This window comes from Prinia subflava, chromosome 23 (assembly GCF_021018805.1).
Source record: "Prinia subflava isolate CZ2003 ecotype Zambia chromosome 23, Cam_Psub_1.2, whole genome shotgun sequence".
NCBI classification, from domain to species: domain Eukaryota; kingdom Metazoa; phylum Chordata; class Aves; order Passeriformes; family Cisticolidae; genus Prinia; species Prinia subflava.
In genome coordinates, this window is record NC_086269.1 from 170,348 (window position 1) to 187,484 (window position 17,137).

Here is a 17,137-nt window from a genome sequence, read left to right on the forward strand (position 1 = left end):
TGCGAGTGAAATGGTGAGGGCATTCAGCACCTTCAAATTCATGGGCACAAAGGCCCAGCTGAAATAACTGTGATCCACCACAAATGTCCTCCCTGTCCTTACCTTCATGGGAACACAGCTGCCAGTGTGGGCTGGAAACGCTAAGAAATGTTGTGGTGAACACAAAAGCACAATCGTCAGGCAATGAATTATATTTTTAATGGATTTTTAAGTGCTGATGGGTTTTAATGCAGACATTGTTCAGCAATCTGCACCTGAAGGGGTCCAGAACCACCGGAGGCAGGGCCAGGTATGCCAGGAATGGGGCCAGGACTCCTGGGAGTGGGAGCCCCCCAGGAGCAGGGCCCAGATCCCCAAAAGTAGGGCCAGGAACCCCACGAGTGGGATCAGGACTCTCGGGAGCGTGTCCAGGACACCCGGGAGCGATAAGGGCCCAAAAACGAGGGGCAAGGGGACCCCTTGTTCCTACCCCGCGCGTGGAACTCCTGAACCGAGGCACTCCGTGGGACAAGTTCAGGGAAATCCCGCGCTGCCGCTGCGCCGGGCAGTGTCATCCGGCTCGGCCTCCCGGCACGCCCGGCCTCAGTCCCCGTCCCGCCGCCACCGGGGCCCCGTAGGGGCCGGGGCAGTACGTGCCGGGGCGCACGGCCCGGCCCGCCGGCCGCGGGGCTCGTGAGGGCGGCAGGGGTCGGGGGGGGGGGCGGCGAGGCGCACGTGGCGCGTGGGGGGCGGTGCTGGGCCGGGCACGCCCCGCTCCCGCCCCCCGCGCCCCTCCGCCCTTATAGCGGCGGGGGCGGGGGTGGCTGCACTCGGCGGCGGCGGCGGCACCCGCAGGTAGGGCGCGGGCAGCCCGCGTGGCGCGACGGGGCGGGCGGGTGAGGCGGGAGGGCCTCGTGGTCAGGCCATCGGCTCTGGGAGCCCCACGCACTCTGGCGGTTTCTGGCCCGGCTTGGAAGTCCTGGGGGACGGTGATGGTCCTGGGCCGTTTTTGAGGGCGGGGGGCCGCCCCCACGCCTTGTCGTGCGGCCGGTCAGTTCCAGCATCGTGTTTCTGGCTGTGTTGGCCACTTCGGTCTTCCCCGCCCTCGAGCTGAGGGGGGGAGCCATGTTTTGTTCCCGCTCTGGTATGGCCGCATGGTGAGGATCCCACAGTCCCCCGACCGCCCTTGTCCCTCTCTTATCGGCAGTAGCGCTCTGGAGTTGGGGTTTCCCCGGCCTCCTCCCGGCGAACGGTGAGGATGGATGATGGTGGCCTCAAGGGGCCCGGGTAGCCCAGTTGCCCTGAGGTGGGGGTTCCCTGTCCCAGAGAGCTCCTCGTTCCCCCTGCCCGGCCCCTTAGGCCGCTCCCCCAGCGTATTTGTGGGGCCGCGTGAGGAATCTCCGCACCATTTGAGGGTGCTCGATAAACGCTGGGCTGCAGGGAAGAGGTTATCACTGTATGTGTTTGGCCCTTGATAAAGACAGGGAGGGCCTGAAAGCAGCGTGGAAACCATGTCCTGGGAGTATGTCTGTGGTATTGGGGTGCACGGGAGTACCCCGCATCCCCATGGGGAGTACTCCTGCACCTGGGTGAGCACTACATCGGGACGCTGCTCACACCGGCGTTCAGGCGATTCCTCTTGGCAGGTGCTCAGAGCTGGACCTCGGACATTCGAGGCTGCTCAGGTTGGGTGAGTCACCCAAGTCCTTCAGCACCGTGATCCCCTGCTGGCTGTGCAGAATGGACTGCAGAACCGTGCTCTGGCTCCAGGAAAGGTGCTTTTAGCGCTTGTTTCTGCCTTGCTCAGGGAGGAGGTGGTAGTAAGGTCTTGCTGGCCTCTTGATACGTGTTTGGGGCATGCCTCCACCCTCCGGTGTGTGAATCACTTAGCCGGTGAGGCATTGTCGTGACCAGCAGCAGAAAGCTGGGGCTGCTGGAGTTCACTGGTGGCCAGTGGTAGCTTACACTCGTTGGGTAGCAAAGGGCTGTCAGAACGCTCCTAGAGCCAGCACCTACTAGCTCTGGTCCTGGGGTCAACTCTGGTTGAAGCCTGGTGGCCTCTGGCAGGTATTTGCTGGCCCCAGAGTGAGATGCTTGGGGAGCTCAGCTGGACTGGGCTCCAGACATGCTGCTGGAATGCTTCACCCAGGGTGGGTGTTGCAGGTCGGGCAGGAGTCCTGCGGCTGAATGGTTCCCAAATGCATCATGAAAGTGAACAGTCCTGGAGAGTTTGAAAGTTGACTCAGGCAAAGGGGATTAGTAATTGTGAATTGTATCTGCAGCAGAAGAGGTGGGGATTTGTGTCCTGAAACAGTAAATGGCCTGAGTGCTCATACCCTGCCCTTTAAATGTGGACTTTTTGCACAATGATTACTCATGTTCTCCAGCTTTAAGTTTCTTCTGAGGAAAAAGGTGGGTTTTCTTAGTTGCATCGCAAGGAAGTAGGTATAATGACTCTGGGTTTGTGCCTTTCACAAAAAGCCTTATGTCTTTTTGTGGTGCACAGGCATCCCGTTTTCATGCTAAGTGAGGTAATTTAGTGCTGTTAGATTCTCCTGGGTGTCTTTGCACCGAGATTTCCTTGGCTATGTCTGGAAGGAAAGGAGTAGTGCTGAGAAATGGGCTAGGGCAGGGAACAGCTGGGGTGTGCTGGGTATAAAGAAACTCCCCAAACTCCTGATAGTGCATTTGTTGGGAAGGAACCTTTCTGCTCTTCGACGAACCGCTGGGATCATGGACCTCCTAATTACAAACTAGTTCTGCTACTGCATGACAAATCTCCCTGCCCCAAAGTCGTGGCTGTCTCTGTCACCCTTGGGAAGGTGTGAAACATTTTTTCCTTCCAGGAGGTGTTACCTGGAAAAGGTGTGGATGGTCGCATGTGCTTTCTCTTGGCTCCTATTTGGCACAGTTGGCCTGATTTATCTGGCAGCTAAGGTGGAAAATACCCAGTGATTTTCATGCTGTCATTTTATGTCTCCTTTATGAGGAGTTGAAAAGCTGCACGTAGGCTTGGGAGGTGCATCTCATTAAGCCCTGTAGTGCAAACCTATTGTTGCACTTTTATGGCTTTTCCCATTTCCTCCTCTGGAATCAGCCTATAGCAGACTCTTAAGAAAGTGGGAGCCTCTCACCACTGGTATTGGCATGACTCACTGTGTCCTTAGAGCCGCTGCAGAGTAGTTGCTCTGTAGCGAAGGAAAATCCACGTGGGGCTGTAGTTAATTACTGAAACCACAAACACCAGAGTGCTACTGGGCCCTTGGTGTGGCCTCCTCTTCTGCCTGCATCCCAGTGTTGCCTTGGTCCTGGTTTTAGAGCTGGATCCTCGGTGTGAGTGTCCCACTTCCATCCGTGTACTACTGGGTCCTTGGTATGACCTCCTGTCCCACCACCACCCTTGTGCTTTTGAGTCCTTGGTGTGCATGTCTCACCTCCATCCTGGCTCAAAGGTAGCAATAATGTGGCAGTGGCTGGTATCAAAGCTCAGACTCCTGCTCTTAGGGAAGGGGCAGCCAGTTCTGTTTGATGATGACTGCTGTGACTTTTTTTGATTTTGCAGCACCCTGCTTTGCCAAGATACCCGGAGCTGTCTGGCTGGCATTGCGGGTCTCTAATGAAAGAATGCCAATGCTATTCCATACTACATTTTTCTCATTCTGAGGATTTCCGGGTGGGCACAGGATGTCCTGGGAGCATTCCTGAGCACTGCTGGTGTGGGGAGGATCAGCTCTGTGTCCTGGCAGAACATGACTTGTGCTCAGGGTGTCACCTGGGAAACCTTGTACAGGGGCTTGAGCACCCCCTGTCCCCTCCTGAGACAAGGGATTGGCTGGCAGCTGGTGCTGGGAGAATCCCTTTCCCTAGAGATAGGGAGACAGAGAGGGGACTCTAGGTGCTCTGCTGGAGGCTGAAGCTGATGTGAGCGCAGATTACATGCAAGAGCTGCTTGCTTCACGTAATATTCTTGTAACTGGTCTGGAAACCCCTCTGGCTGCAGGTTTTTTGGTTAGAGGGCTCTAGAAGACCCATGACCACAGCCAGGCTCTGGTGTAGAAATAAGCCAGGCTTTCGCACTTGGGCTTGTTGGTAGCTTGCTTAAGCTTGACTTTATGCTTTCTCAGACCAGTAAGATGCTTAGTCCTTACTGAGCATTGCTGATGCTAACAACCAGGCACAGTAGCCTCAAATGGGAGTTTCTCTGGTGGACACAAATACTCGCTCATCTCTCTGTTTGTTTGGCTTCCCCCAAAGCTGCCAACAAACTATCCCAACATCTTACTTTGCAGGGCAGCTTGCAGCCTTTCATGCCCTGTGCCATGCTGGAAGTGTTTTAGGGGCTGTGTCCACCAGAGAGACCAATTGTGAGTGTCCAGGAAAAGTCCGTGGTTGTGCCCGGTGGAGTGAGCAGGATGATCTGTGCCTCTGCAGGCTGAGGCTCGTGCTGCCAGTGGGGGAGCTGGAGGAGGGCAGCTCCCAATGCTGTGCCCCATGGCGTCTGTCTGTCTGCGTGCTGGTGTTGGCTCACCGGGCCGGCAGACCGGGGCATGTCTGGGAGTGTTTTGGCCATCCCTGGTGGGAAGAGGCACTGAGTGGGCTGGGCTGCTTCTGGCCAAAACCTTGAGCTTGCCTGTGTGGGGTGCTGGCCTTGAGCAAGCCCTGCCTGTGCTGCTGACCTTGGCTCACCCCGGTGGCAAAGGCTGGGGCTGAGCAGGGCCTCAATTGACTATTGTCCTGGTGCAGAGCCCTCGGAAGCGCTGGGGAGTCACGTAGGCCATGTGCTGCCAGGTTAAACCCCGGCAGTGGGTGCCTGCTGGAATTAGAGCTCTGCGCATAATGCTCTAAAACTGCTTAAAACTGGTGAAAGTGGTGTCTCAACTCCTGACAATCTATTTCATCTTGCTTCAGGCCAGAAAACAGCCAATTTTGAAGCTATAGAGTGTTACTGGCTGTGAACAGCTAGTGATTGCTAGCCCCTTCATTTCCCCATTAAAAGATCTCAATTTAATTTCAGGGATCAGAAGGAATGCTGGGGGCCTGCCAGCTCTCCATGTTGGGCAGATGTCCCACGGATGTTTATGGCCCTGTGCTGAGCACTAGAAGAGCCTCTTGTAGTGAACTGGGCTTGGGAGGTTGTGCTGGGAGGGGTGGATGTGGCTAATCCTTTTGCTAATTCTTTGGGCTGGGCTGATGGGAACAGGCTCCTGGGGAACAGCATCCCCCTTTCTGCTGAGGGCTTGAGGGAAGAGCTCCTTTGGGGAGTGCCATCTGTGCTGCTAGCAAGGGGCAGCTTTGTGCCCATCCTGCCTGGCCTAGGTGTTTCAGTGTTGGCATTCCCAGGCCAAAGGCTGGGTCCAGCTGATCAAGGCACAAGGGGCCCAAATGGACGTTGGATAGCTGGGACATCCCTGGACATCTTTTCGTGGTGGAGATCCTGTTCTGAACAATGCTATGTCCATCTCAGAAGCTGGGGGAACACCAGAGAAGCAGAAAGCAGGAAGCAAGGACAGCAGGGCTGGAATGAGCCACTGTGGATTTCATACCTGCTAAGATGCCAGATGAACTTCTGCTGGCAGCAGCACAAGCCTGTGTGCGTACTAGGCTGATGATGGGTTGTAGGAGAAAGATATGGAATTCTCTGCCTGTCTTCTTCTGTGGGAGCAAGAGTTGAGGCTCCCTGCCTGCCCTGCTCCAGCTCCCAGGCACTCTGAGAGCTGTGCTCTCAGAGGGGAAGGGCTTTGTGAGCTCAAAGGGCAGCAGATGCCACTTTGGTGTATATACAGTGTAGGGAAGCCTTGAGCTGGAGGGGTGTATAAGAAGAGGCAGAGGTGTGTTGTGCCTCAGCAGGGCTTCTGCTTGGATGGGTAATGTCCCTCTTCCTTTGACCTCAAAAAGGAGTGGTGTGAGCCACTTTAATAAAGGCTTTGCCCCAAAAATACTTCAGGGAATTTGCAGTACTTTATAAATGTAAGCGTCTGTCTTTCTGTGCTGGAATCCTGCCAATCTGAGCTTTCAAAAGCACAGCAATTTACTGCGTTATGTAACTAAAAGTCTTGAAATCATATTGTTCCAGGCCCCTTTGGAGGAAGAGGATAACTGCTTGTTGGTGGGACCTGGGAGATGGCATGGCTTTAGTCTCCTGGGGGATCTGTTTTGAGGTGATACCATCCTCATTGCCTCAATTCCTGCTCTTACATATTACTGCGCAGAGGAGTGTGGCTGTAGGCTACCCATTCCTGCAGATTAGTCAGTGCTTTTATAGGGAGCAGCTGTGGTACTCACACCTTGGTCTCATCACTCTTAATTACTGCAAATATGGTTATTTTATTTCCTAATAGGGCAAACTGTAGCTGGCTGCCTGGCAGCTGTGAATTTGATTTCTAATCATGTCTCACATGTTGCAGTTCTTCCAGAACAAAGCTGAAAATGTCATAGCGATGTGTTCTGATTCGTTGTGGTGGTGTGTTGTTGTTTTTTGTTTTTGTTTTTTTGTGGGGTTTTTTGGGTTTTTTTTTTTTTTTTTTTTGGTTGGTTGTTGGTTGGTTGGTTGTTTGTTTGTTTTAATTTCTCTTTTTGCAAAGGGAGGGAATCTTTCCAGTTGGGCTGGCTGCCTTACATGTGCTTTATTTTTTTTCCTCACTTGTTTGAAACTACTTCTGTGTGGGGGCAAGGAGTAAATTGTCAAGAAGCCTCACGGGGTTGGAGGATGAGCCTTCTAAAACTGGTCTTTCTTAATAAGGATTTTCAGTGAGTCAGGGAAAAGTGTTGTGGCATGCACAAGTCCTCATGTAAACTCCCTAGTGTTTGGGAATCTTTGGTCTGAAAACCTTGTTCAGCTCAAGGTTTTTCATTGCGCCTCAGCAATGCAAGAGAGGTCATGTCTAACCTGCCAGAAGTCTTTTATTTTACAGAGAGATGACACTTCAGCACCTGCGGAGGAGGAATGCTGCTTGTAGAGGAAGCAAAAATAAATTAACCAAGCCACAGACATTTTGGAGCACTTTGAGCTCTTTGGGAGCAGTGGAAGAATTAAACCAGTGTATATGTCTCAGGAACAAAAGGGAAGAATCCCCAACACCTCATCAGAACACACTCAGCCTTTGCCTTGGATGGCTTTTATTGCCTGTAGTTTTAATCAGTGCTCACAAGTAGATTATATTCCTTGCTGGGAGCTTTTATAGCCAACACCTGGCAGTTTCAGCTTTCAAAAATTTTGGATAAATCAGTGTGGTTAGATGATGCTTTAGGGTTCACTAAAGGCTGTGAAAGCTCAGTGTGACTCAAAGCAAGAGGCGGCAGAGACTCCAGTGTGCAACTTGTGTGGGGAGGGCATGTTCAGCAATTCCCAGTGCTTATGGTGGGTGGGTGGGCTGCTCTGTTACAAGACACCAGGCTGCACCGTGAGTCTCTGTGCAGCCTGGCAGTTTCCTCGGTGGCTGCTCATCCCAGGTGGGTGCCTACAGGTGTGTTTTGGCCCAAGGATCTGCCTGCAGCCAGACACCACAGATGCTCATCCTGGTGAGTCCCAGAGAGGAAGTCAGAAGAAGCGGGCTCTGGCTCCTGGGCATAGTTCAGCTGTGGACGTGCCAGGGGCAGCGTCTTGTCAATGATTCCTTTGTTGGTGTGGCGGGTGGCTTGGAGTTGCACGTGATGGTCATGTGTTGCACTGGCTAGGATGCAGGAAAATACCCTGCCAGTGAAAAATCATTGTCTGGGTAACACTAAACCAGTCTTAGCAGCTTACAGAAACCAACTTCCTGTGCTTTTCCTCCTCTGCGCCCATATGGGTCTGGGGCATCACCATGGTCAGGTGGCTCTGGCAAACCTGGTGCTGTATCAGATAACTGCCACCAGTACCTCCAGTGCCAGGTAGGAAGGATCAGGATCTCCCCACAACTCTGGATCACTAGCTGTGCTTCAACCAGGACACCGGGATCCCAGCCTTGGATGTGCACCAAGTGACACGGCGTGAGTGAGAAGGCAGGAGCCTGTAGTCCTGTAGTGTGTGCTACAGGGATGTGCCTGGTAGATGCTGGCATGTCAGCAGCTATGGATGAGATGGTAATTGCTGTGAGCTGGGGTGGATACAGGCTATAAATAGGAGGCTGCACCTCTCTGAGCCTCACCATACTGCTTTGAAGTTGTCACTCTGCCTGGTATGGCCTCAGGAGCTCTGGAAAAGGCTCTCCCACTCAAAGGTGACTTTTTCCTTGAGTGCAGACCTGAGCACAGAGAGCTACGTATGGAGTGAGGGCCAGGCTCTAATGTTGGAGTCTAATGTTGCCCCTTAAGGGCTGGTGCACTTAATATGGATGGGTGAGGTGAGGAGATCTCTGGCTGTGAGACTGGGGAGGGCTGCAGTGCATCAGAAAATGCCTTCCTGAAATTCCTGGGTGTGCACAGGAGTTCTGGGGCTGGTAGTGAATTCTGTTGCTGTTCATGTTGTGACCCTTGTTTGTGAGCAGCTGCCCTTGTTACGGTTCCTTGCTGTGATGCCTTGTGCTGCTCTCAGCTATCTCGACCAGCCTACATTTGGAGTAACAGCAGCTCAGGAGTGTGATCTAGTTCTGCTGCAGTGTGGGCCCATGCATGAGCAGCCTTACTCTGATGGCTTCTGGATTGCTCCTAATCAGCCTCTCCTAGAGGATTCAACACTTCAGCAAGCCTGAATGACATTTTCCTGTTCATTTTGCTTTCTAGTTGCTTCTGGTTTTGAGCTTTTTAGGTGAATTGTTTGTCTACTTGTGTGCTTTGTGAAACCTGCTGTAGCCTTTTTGATTGAGGAGGGTTTGGATGTAGTTGGGTCAGGAGGTGCCCTGACAGGGTTGAACAGCAGGGGAACCAGGCTCTGCTGGGACTGCTCTGTGGATTCATCTCCTTCCTTGGTGGCATACTGAAGCCTTCCTTAGTCACTGCTCAGGCTAAGTTTAGCCACAGCCCCTGACCTTTAGTGACGGAAGGTGTGCTGTGACACCCAACTGCCCTTTTGCAGCAGAAATAGGGGTATCCTGTTTGACTTATGCCTGGGGACTTACTTCCCCTCAGTGTGTCTGCATGTAATAAGCTTGATGTGCAGCTCCTGCTCTAGGTGGCCTGGGGCTGCCTGGGATTTTGTAGTGCTGGGGTTGCACTCCTGGAGATGCTGTGGGAGCTCTGCCTATGCAGATGAGCCCTGGCTGCTGTTACAGACACTGCCTGCTCTTTCCAGCTTAGGTCAGGGTGTCATGTCTTAAATTCGTCACTTAAAAATGTGTGCTGACTGGGCTCTTAAAGGCCAGCTGCAATCTGAGCGTGTGCTTTGGGGTGGCCCACTGTGCTGGTGATCCTGGAGTGCTCTCACTTCACGGATCAGCTTTCCTCATGGTGGTGGGGGCACTGGTGCAGTGCCAGTCTTGCAAACTGAGCTTGAGCAGTGCAGTTGTATGCCAGGAGCAGGGATTCTGCTTTCAGCTGAGGCAACACTTTGTCGTTTGCAGATCTTTGATCCCCAACTGAATCATCGCCGGCTTGATTCAAGATGCCACCGCCCATTGGAGGCCCCGAAGGATACACTCCTCCTGAAGGAGGATGGGGATGGGCTGTGGTCATCGGAGCCTTCATCTCCATTGGCTTTTCCTATGCCTTCCCCAAATCTATCACAGTGTTCTTCAAAGAGATTGAGGTTATCTTCAATGCATCCAGCAGCAAAGTCTCCTGGATTTCTTCCATCATGCTGGCTGTAATGTATGCAGGAGGTAAGTGGGCTGGAAGCAGTGGTACATGTGCTCCTTCATCACAGCACAAGATGCTGCTCTCCTGCTGGGGCTGGTGATTTCCACCTGACTGTAATGACAACAACCAAAATTTTGCTGAAGCTTGGAATTCTCTCCTTTTGTGAGAGCAAAACTTCCCTTAATGAGTTTTCTTAAAGGAGGTTGTTCAAAAAGTTCCATTTAATGCCCAGAATGCAAAAACCGGGTTAATCTGTCCTCTGCAAAGCTGTAAAATCTTTCCGGGGAATTACAACTTGTGTAATTCTGCCCTTGTCCTTGTTACAGAAGGCTGGAGATACTGTGTCTGCTCTCAGCATCTTCCTGAAGGCTGGGGAGCTGCCGTGTCACATGTGGCAGCCCTGCTCTCAGGGCACTGTCTTTCAGCTAAGACATTGATTTTCTTTTTTTTCCAATTTGGTGAATAGTGGGTATATCTAGGGATCTGTCCCCAGTTTCTCATTGGGTCAGTTGTGCTTAGAGTGCACTGAAGTCTCACGCCACATGTAACTGCTTGATGGTGCCAAGAGACAGCTTGTGCTGTTTGAGGATGGCAATGTGCACTGGAAATACAGAGACATGAGCAGAATAAGGAAAACCCACCTAAACTAAAACAGCTCCCCTCCCTCCCCCATCCTTCAGAAGCTGCCTTTTGAAGGCTTTTAATTCCCAAGCTGGGTACTTTGTGTTTTTTTTAATGGCTGAGGAACATGCAGAGTGGTCTTGGTCTCTAGATGCTGGGTCTTGTATGTGCCTGCGAACACAGTGTTGTGCTGGGCTGAAAAGAAACACTGTGAGCCTGCCGTTGTGGCCACTTCAGAGGCAAAAGGGAGCTTGTCCCTGCTGCCAGTCCCCAGCTGGCGAGTTGCCTGCAGCCTTGTTGGATTTGTGCATCCAAAGGTGCTGACGTCAGCTGCCGGCTGAGCACGAGGCTTTTCCTTTGCTGGGAACAGGCTCTGCTTTGTCCTCGCTCAGCTAGCGAAGCGACCAGCACATTTTCCTGCTCCAATGTTGTAACAAGCTTGTAAAGCGTGTAACTGCCTTAATGAGACCCAATCTGGGCCATTCCTCCTGTCCCAATAGCTCAGAACTGGTTCTTCTGGGGGCACTGTCTGGAGCTGCCTGGCAGCAGGGGTAAGAACTCCCTCCTCTGGTACTGGAGTTGTGGTTGTCCCCATGTCCTCCTCCCTCCATGGTAATACTGTCTCCTGCTTCCACTGAACTGTTGCCATTAAATTCCAGCAGCTGCTGGTCTTGAACCACTTGCCCATATGCTGGTGGCAGGGATGCTGAAAGTACCCCAGATCTACCTGGGTGTGTTTTTTTCCCCCAGAAGGTGGTCAGGTATTGAACAGGCTTTCCAGAGCAGTGGTCACAGCCCAAAGACTGCCAGAGCTAAAGGAACATTTTGGACAATGCTCTTAGGCAGAAGGTAGGACTGTTGAGGTTGTCCTGTGCAGAGCCAGGAGTTGGATTTGATTCTTGAGGATCACTTCCACCTCAGGATTTTCTATGATTTATCCCCCAGCTGCTGAAGCACAAGAACCGCTGCTGCCCCAGTCATTCCTGCCTGAAACCAGACCCTTTACAGAGTCTGAATTGCAGTGCAGGAGTCTCAGTGTGCATCCCATTTTCCCTGTCTCATAGGACACCTGCTTGGTTGGAGGCTGAAAAAGTAGTTCATCCTCTGGAGGAACATTCTGGGCTGATGGAATCTTACAGAACTGGGGCAGCTCCTGTCCTGGGCAGGGCTAGGTGTGAGGAAGCAGCACATTTCCCTACAGCTGCCCTGTGCAGTCACCATCAGGATGCATGGATGTCATGGTATCAAATGCCCCATTGTCAGCTCCATGTTGGCATTAGATTCCATTGCTTCCATGTTTTTGGCAGCCCAAGCAGTCAAATTAGATCACGTAATGTTTACTCAAAAACGCTTCCTGTGAATCTAGAAAATCGAGTGGATGTGAATTCTTTTCCTTTTAAAAAAAGGAAGGTATGGAGAAAGTTGCCCCTAGAGAGCCTGGCACTGCCCAGCTGCGTGGCTTCCTGCTGATTGCCCTTTGGAGCCTGCTGCTCCCAGGTGGACTTCCTGGAGGAAAGGCTGTGGCTGCCTTCAGACTCTGTTAAGGGGCATCACGTTTGCTGAGTTCAAGGTCCAGGTTTTGCAAAGTGCTGAGTGCTCTGTGGGACTCATGATGTGGCAGCTCCCAGGTGCTGCTGCTGCCGTCTCTCACAGGACCAGGCCCATGGCCCATTCCTGGTGGCTTTGCATTGGAGCCTCTGGTAGCAGAGAGGAGAATGCCATGGGGCTGAAGGCAGCCTCTGCAGTGCCAAGGCTTCTGTAACCTGCTCTTTGTTTAAACTGGGCAAAAAGGTCAAGTACCATCCGAGGACCCATGAATAACATGTTGACAACCTCCCTGTCTGTTAATGGCAAAACAAGGTCTGTTAATATTCAATGGATGTTCATTCAGTGTATTTAAATACATTCTAGTGTCTGTAGAGCATGCTTGGCAGTCTCTAATCACTGTTTGCTTTGGATTAAAGCTCCTGATAGTAAAGCACTTAAAAGGGCAATTGGACCCTGTCTGCCTTAGGAGTAGCAGTGAAAACAGAAACACCCCTTCTGGGTCAGTGCTGCTTCTCCCCAAGGCCTGAGGGGCTTCACCTGCACCCAGAGAAGGTGTTTCCTCACAGCTTTTTCTGATCTTGACCCAAAATCTCTGGCAGGAGATATGCAGTTGCTTTGTGGCTGAGGCCCCAGCCCATGGTGGGTGGGTGGCTGCAATAGGGCAGAGCCCACAGCACAGCATGGGGCAGGTAGCTTCAGCCTGTCCCAAAGCCCTGTCTCTGCGGGCAGCTGGTGGCCAGGCAGCTCCTGTTTCAGCCCACAGAAGGCGACTTGCTCAGAGAAGTCAAAGCTTTCTGTTCTTCAACAATTCTCTCTGTTATGGTTGGTTTAGATTAGATATTTAGGAAGAAATTCTTCCCTGAGGGTGATGAGGCCCTGGCACAGAGAAGCCTAGAGAAGGTCTGTCTGCCCCATCCCTGGAAGTGTTCAAGACTGGGTTGGATGGGGCTTGCAGCAACATGTTCTAGTGGAAAGTGTCTCTGCCCATTGGCAGGGAGTTGGAACAAGATGATCTTTAAAGTCCCTTCCAATCCAAACCATTTTGTGATTCTCTTATCTCCAGCTGCCTTTGAACCTCCTGCCCTTTCCCCTTACCCCAGTTCCCTCACTGGGAGAAGCAAAGCTGTGAAAGCTGGAATCCTCTGGCAGTAAAGCTGCAGTGTGCTTGTGTGTGTTTGGTCTGTCATGCAAAGATAACTCCTCTCTGGGTGCATCTCCTTTGTTTACCCAGGTCCCATCAGCAGCATCCTGGTGAACAAGTATGGCAGCCGGCCCATCATGATTGCCGGCGGCTGCCTCTCCGGCTGTGGGCTGATCGCAGCCTCCTTCTGCAACACGGTAGAGGAACTCTACTTCTGCGTTGGGGTCATAGGGGGTAAGTGATAGCTCTGCTCTAGTGGGGCAGTGAAAGGAGAAACTTCAGCCTCAAGTAATTATTAGTTGATGTCTGAATGTGCATAAATTCTGGTTCTTTGTCCAGTCACTGCCTGGGTGCCTTTTCTTTAGCTGGTAGCAGGAGCTGACTCCTGCTAATGCAGCTGGGAAGTGGGTGGGTCAGGTGTTGGAATGGACTGTCTGGGGCACTGGTGGAATCACCATCCCTGGAAGTGTTCAAAAGCCATGTGTATGTCACACTTAGGGACATGGGTTAATGGTGGACCTGGCAGTGCTAGGGCAATGGTTGGACTCCATGATCTTAGAAGGCTTTTCCAAATTAAATGATTCCATGATTCTAAGTTGGAAATGGAGCTGTGAAATGCTGCTTGTCGCACCAGCCCTTCTGCCAGTGCTGCTGGGGGCGTCCAAGCCCTGAGCCCTTTCTTATCTCTCTCCTGCAGGTCTTGGACTTGCCTTCAACCTGAACCCTGCCTTAACTATGATCGGCAAGTACTTTTTCAAGAAGCGTCCACTGGCCAATGGGCTGGCGATGGCAGGCAGCCCTGTCTTCCTTTCTACCCTGGCACCCGTCAACCAACTCTTCTTCGGCATATTTGGCTGGCGTGGCAGCTTCCTCATCTTGGGTGGCCTCCTGCTAAACTGCTGCGTGGCTGGATCCCTGATGCGGCCCATAGGTCCCAAGCCAGATCAGCTGAAGAAAGAGGCCAATAAGGAAGTGCAGCAGGAGGCCGGGAAGGCTGGGAAAAAGGATGATGGTGATACCAGCACAGACCTCATTGATGGAAAGGCCAAGAAAGAGAAGAGCTCGTTCTTCCAGACAATCAACAAATTCTTGGACCTGTCTCTATTCACACACAGGGGCTTCCTGCTCTATCTGTCAGGCAATGTAATCATGTTCTTTGGGTTGTTTGCTCCCTTGGTCTTCCTCAGCAATTACGCAAAGAGCAAGAAGATTCCTAGTGACTCTGCAGCCTTCCTGCTCTCCATACTGGCCATTGTGGACATGGTGGCCAGACCTTCCATGGGACTGGTGGCAAACACCAAGTGGGTCAGACCCCGCATCCAGTATTTCTTTGCCATCTCTATTATTTACAATGGGGTTTGCCACCTCTTGGTTCCCATGTCCACCAGCTATGCTGGCTTCTGCATTTATGCAGGCTTCTTTGGCTTTGCCTTTGGCTGGCTGAGCTCGATCCTGTTTGAGACCCTGATGGACCTGGTGGGAGCTCAGCGGTTCTCCAGCGCTGTTGGCCTGGTGACCATTGTGGAGTGCTGCCCTGTGCTTCTGGGACCCCCTATGCTAGGTAGGGTGTGCTGTGCCTGGAGAACTCACTTGAGAACATGGTTTTAATGGGGTGGTGCTGGGTTGGTGATTGAACTTGATGATCCTAAAGGTCTTTCCCAGCCTTAACAATTCTATAGTTCTTTAACTCTGGCTGTCCTGCCTGGACTTGCTGAATGGTGGTGGGTTCACTTGAGCCATGGGCAGTGGTCAGGAGACCACCCCAACATCTGAGGAATGGCCCAGGAAGTGGGATCTGAACCCCTGGTACAGGGTAGGGGAGTGGGGAATAAGGGAATGTGGAAAGGGTCCTTGCCTGAATGTGATGGTGATGGTCTTGGGCTGCTCTTGGGAACATCTCCATGACCCGGAGCTGCTCTGGGGGTATCTTGCTAAACTGTCCCTTCTCTTGTCTCTTAGGGAAGCTCAATGACATGTATGGTGACTACAAGTACACGTACTGGGCCTGCGGAGTTGTCCTGATCATTGCTGGGATCTACCTCTTCATCGGAATGGGCATCAACTATCGCCTGGTGGCAAAGGAGCAGAAGGCAGAGGAGAAAGCAAGGAAGGAAGGAAAGGAGGAAGAGACCAACATTGATGAGGCTGTGAAGCAAAAAGAGGCTAAAAATGATGTGGCTCCCTCACCTCAGAAGAATGTCAAAGAGGAGGAGAGCCGCATGTGAGGGACCGGTCTTAATCCCGGAGTGTCGGGGAAGCGCTGCTGCCCTGGTGCGGCGGCTGGGGCAGAGCTCCGCTGGCGCTGGGTGGCCGTGAGAAGTGTTTAAACCGAGTGTTCATTTTTAAACAGGCTCTGAATTGTCTTTCCATCTGTGTTAAACAAAGGTAACAGGACTACACATGCAGTATCCTCATGTGTCCAGGGGCAGGGGGGCTTTTACAGTCTGGCTTTTTAACAGTAACATGAATGTACTAATATGTGCCTTACAGTCTCCGTATCTAGCTGAATCTGAAGGAGCCTTAACTCTAAACTGTACTTTAGCTCTGTATTCTGCTTGGGATTGGGGGGTGGGGGGATATGGGTGTGTTTTGGGGAGTTTTTTTGTTAAAAAGCCATAATAAGCAGGATACTGGATTTGTTGAAGCATGATGGGCTTCAGAGCCGGCCCAGGATGAATACTGCTTCACACGCTTCTTACTGCAGGGGGAGATGCGGGCATGGGGTGATGTGCTCCTCACCTGCTGTGCCCAGTGCCTCCTGGCTCTTTAGGTGGTCTTTAGGTATGTTTTGAAAACAGTGTAGCTACTGTAGTTCTTTAAAATCCCTGTTTTTGTAGCTGTTCTCTCATGGGATATTCAGGTTGAAGAAAGGTGGTGGCAGTTCTTGTTGGGCAGCATCACCCACTCCAAGGCTGTGGCAGCTCTGCTTGCCCAAGCCTTCTGTGGGGAGTGTTGGGGTCCCCTCTGCCTCCCCACTCTGCCTCAATAGTGCCTCTTCTCAGCCCAGTGCTGGGTGATGTCAAATGGGCTCAGGTTTTGGTGCTGGCATTCACGCTGCTGTTGGCTGTGCTGCCCCATCCTGCCCATGGGGGGTGGGTTTCCACCAGAGCATCTCATCCAGCCAAGTGTTTTGGGTGCCTAACCTTGGGCAGAGTGGTGAGGTGGATGGAGGTGGTATATCCCTGAGACTTTTTCTGCTTTTGCTCTTTTATCTGTTAGAGAAACCTCTTTTACTTGCTTCTGTTCAACTGAGATCTTAAGGTGGTGGATGCTGAACCTCTCACATCTAGGACATGTAACGGGGAGGAAAGAATTTGTACGTATTTATTTTTTATTTTTTAGTGTTGGAAAATATCTCAATGTACGTGGAGCAGGTTAATGGCTCTCAAGTTCTAGTAAATGTTGATCAGAATTCATGTTAAGAGGCTGAGTTTTTTCAAATAAACTTGTTTTTTTACAATTTACCTATCAAATGTTGAATTTCTTTCTTAGAAGTGTGATTTCTATGTGCCCAATCACATAGATTTAGGGTCAGTTTTGGGGAGGGGGTGAGTGGGGCTGTGGCAGGGCCTGGCTCTCCACCTGCTGCTCCAGCACCCTGTGGAAGCTGGCCACATACTGAGAAGGGAGGATGACCCTTTTCATCTGGAACAGGAGGCTTTGATTCGCAGTTGGGATGGCTACAGCACACTGTCCTCACTTACTCTGGTTTTAGAAACCTCTGAGAACTCCCTTGTGATTGTGAGGGGAGGGACATGCACTTAAAAGTCTGAGTGATGCACGGATGCTCTTGCTATCTGTTTTATTCTGATCTGAGTGAAACCACACCTGTATGGGGCTGAAACTAAATGAGGGGTTAAATGAAGGTGGTCTTGAGAGAGTTGTTCTTTCTGGGGTCCCTGGATCTGTGGCAGGTTCAGGCCGTGCATTGTAACTGCTCTCCTTGCCCTCCCTTGTCTGCATGGTCTTTTTTTTTTTTTTTTTTTCCTTTTCCCCCCTAAGTATCTCATAAAGCAGCCTGGACTGTTGGGTGTGGGGGTTTTTTTAATACTGTAGGTTATAAAGCCAGGGGAGTATTTTGCACAAGAGGATGTTGTACAGTTACTGAGCTGTGATACTGTAAAGCCAGATAACTGT

The 17,137-nt window shown here is 51.7% G+C and overlaps 1 protein-coding gene across 1 annotated transcript; it reads left to right on the plus strand.

Annotated features, from left to right (window-relative positions):
- Positions 1–684: 684 nt before the first annotated feature.
- Positions 685–16,464, plus strand: SLC16A1 (solute carrier family 16 member 1). The gene is made up of 5 exons (XM_063418090.1): positions 685–834; positions 9,456–9,713; positions 13,091–13,234; positions 13,698–14,561; positions 14,960–16,464. The coding sequence occupies exons 2-5, from the start codon at positions 9,497–9,499 to the stop codon at positions 15,223–15,225; spliced, it is 1,491 nt and encodes a 496-aa protein (XP_063274160.1). The 5' UTR covers positions 685–834; positions 9,456–9,496; the 3' UTR covers positions 15,226–16,464.
- Positions 16,465–17,137: the final 673 nt, after the last annotated feature.

Excerpts from the sequence above, each read along its gene's own strand:
- SLC16A1 (XM_063418090.1), top strand. The coding sequence starts at position 9,497 with ATGCCACCGCCCATTGGAGGCCCCGAAGGATACACTCCTCCTGAAGGA. Across the intron at positions 9,714-13,090 it reads GGCTGTAATGTATGCAGGAG|GTCCCATCAGCAGCATCCTG; the intron begins GTAAGTGGGCTG and ends TTGTTTACCCAG. Across the intron at positions 14,562-14,959 it reads TCTGGGACCCCCTATGCTAG|GGAAGCTCAATGACATGTAT; the intron begins GTAGGGTGTGCT and ends CTTGTCTCTTAG.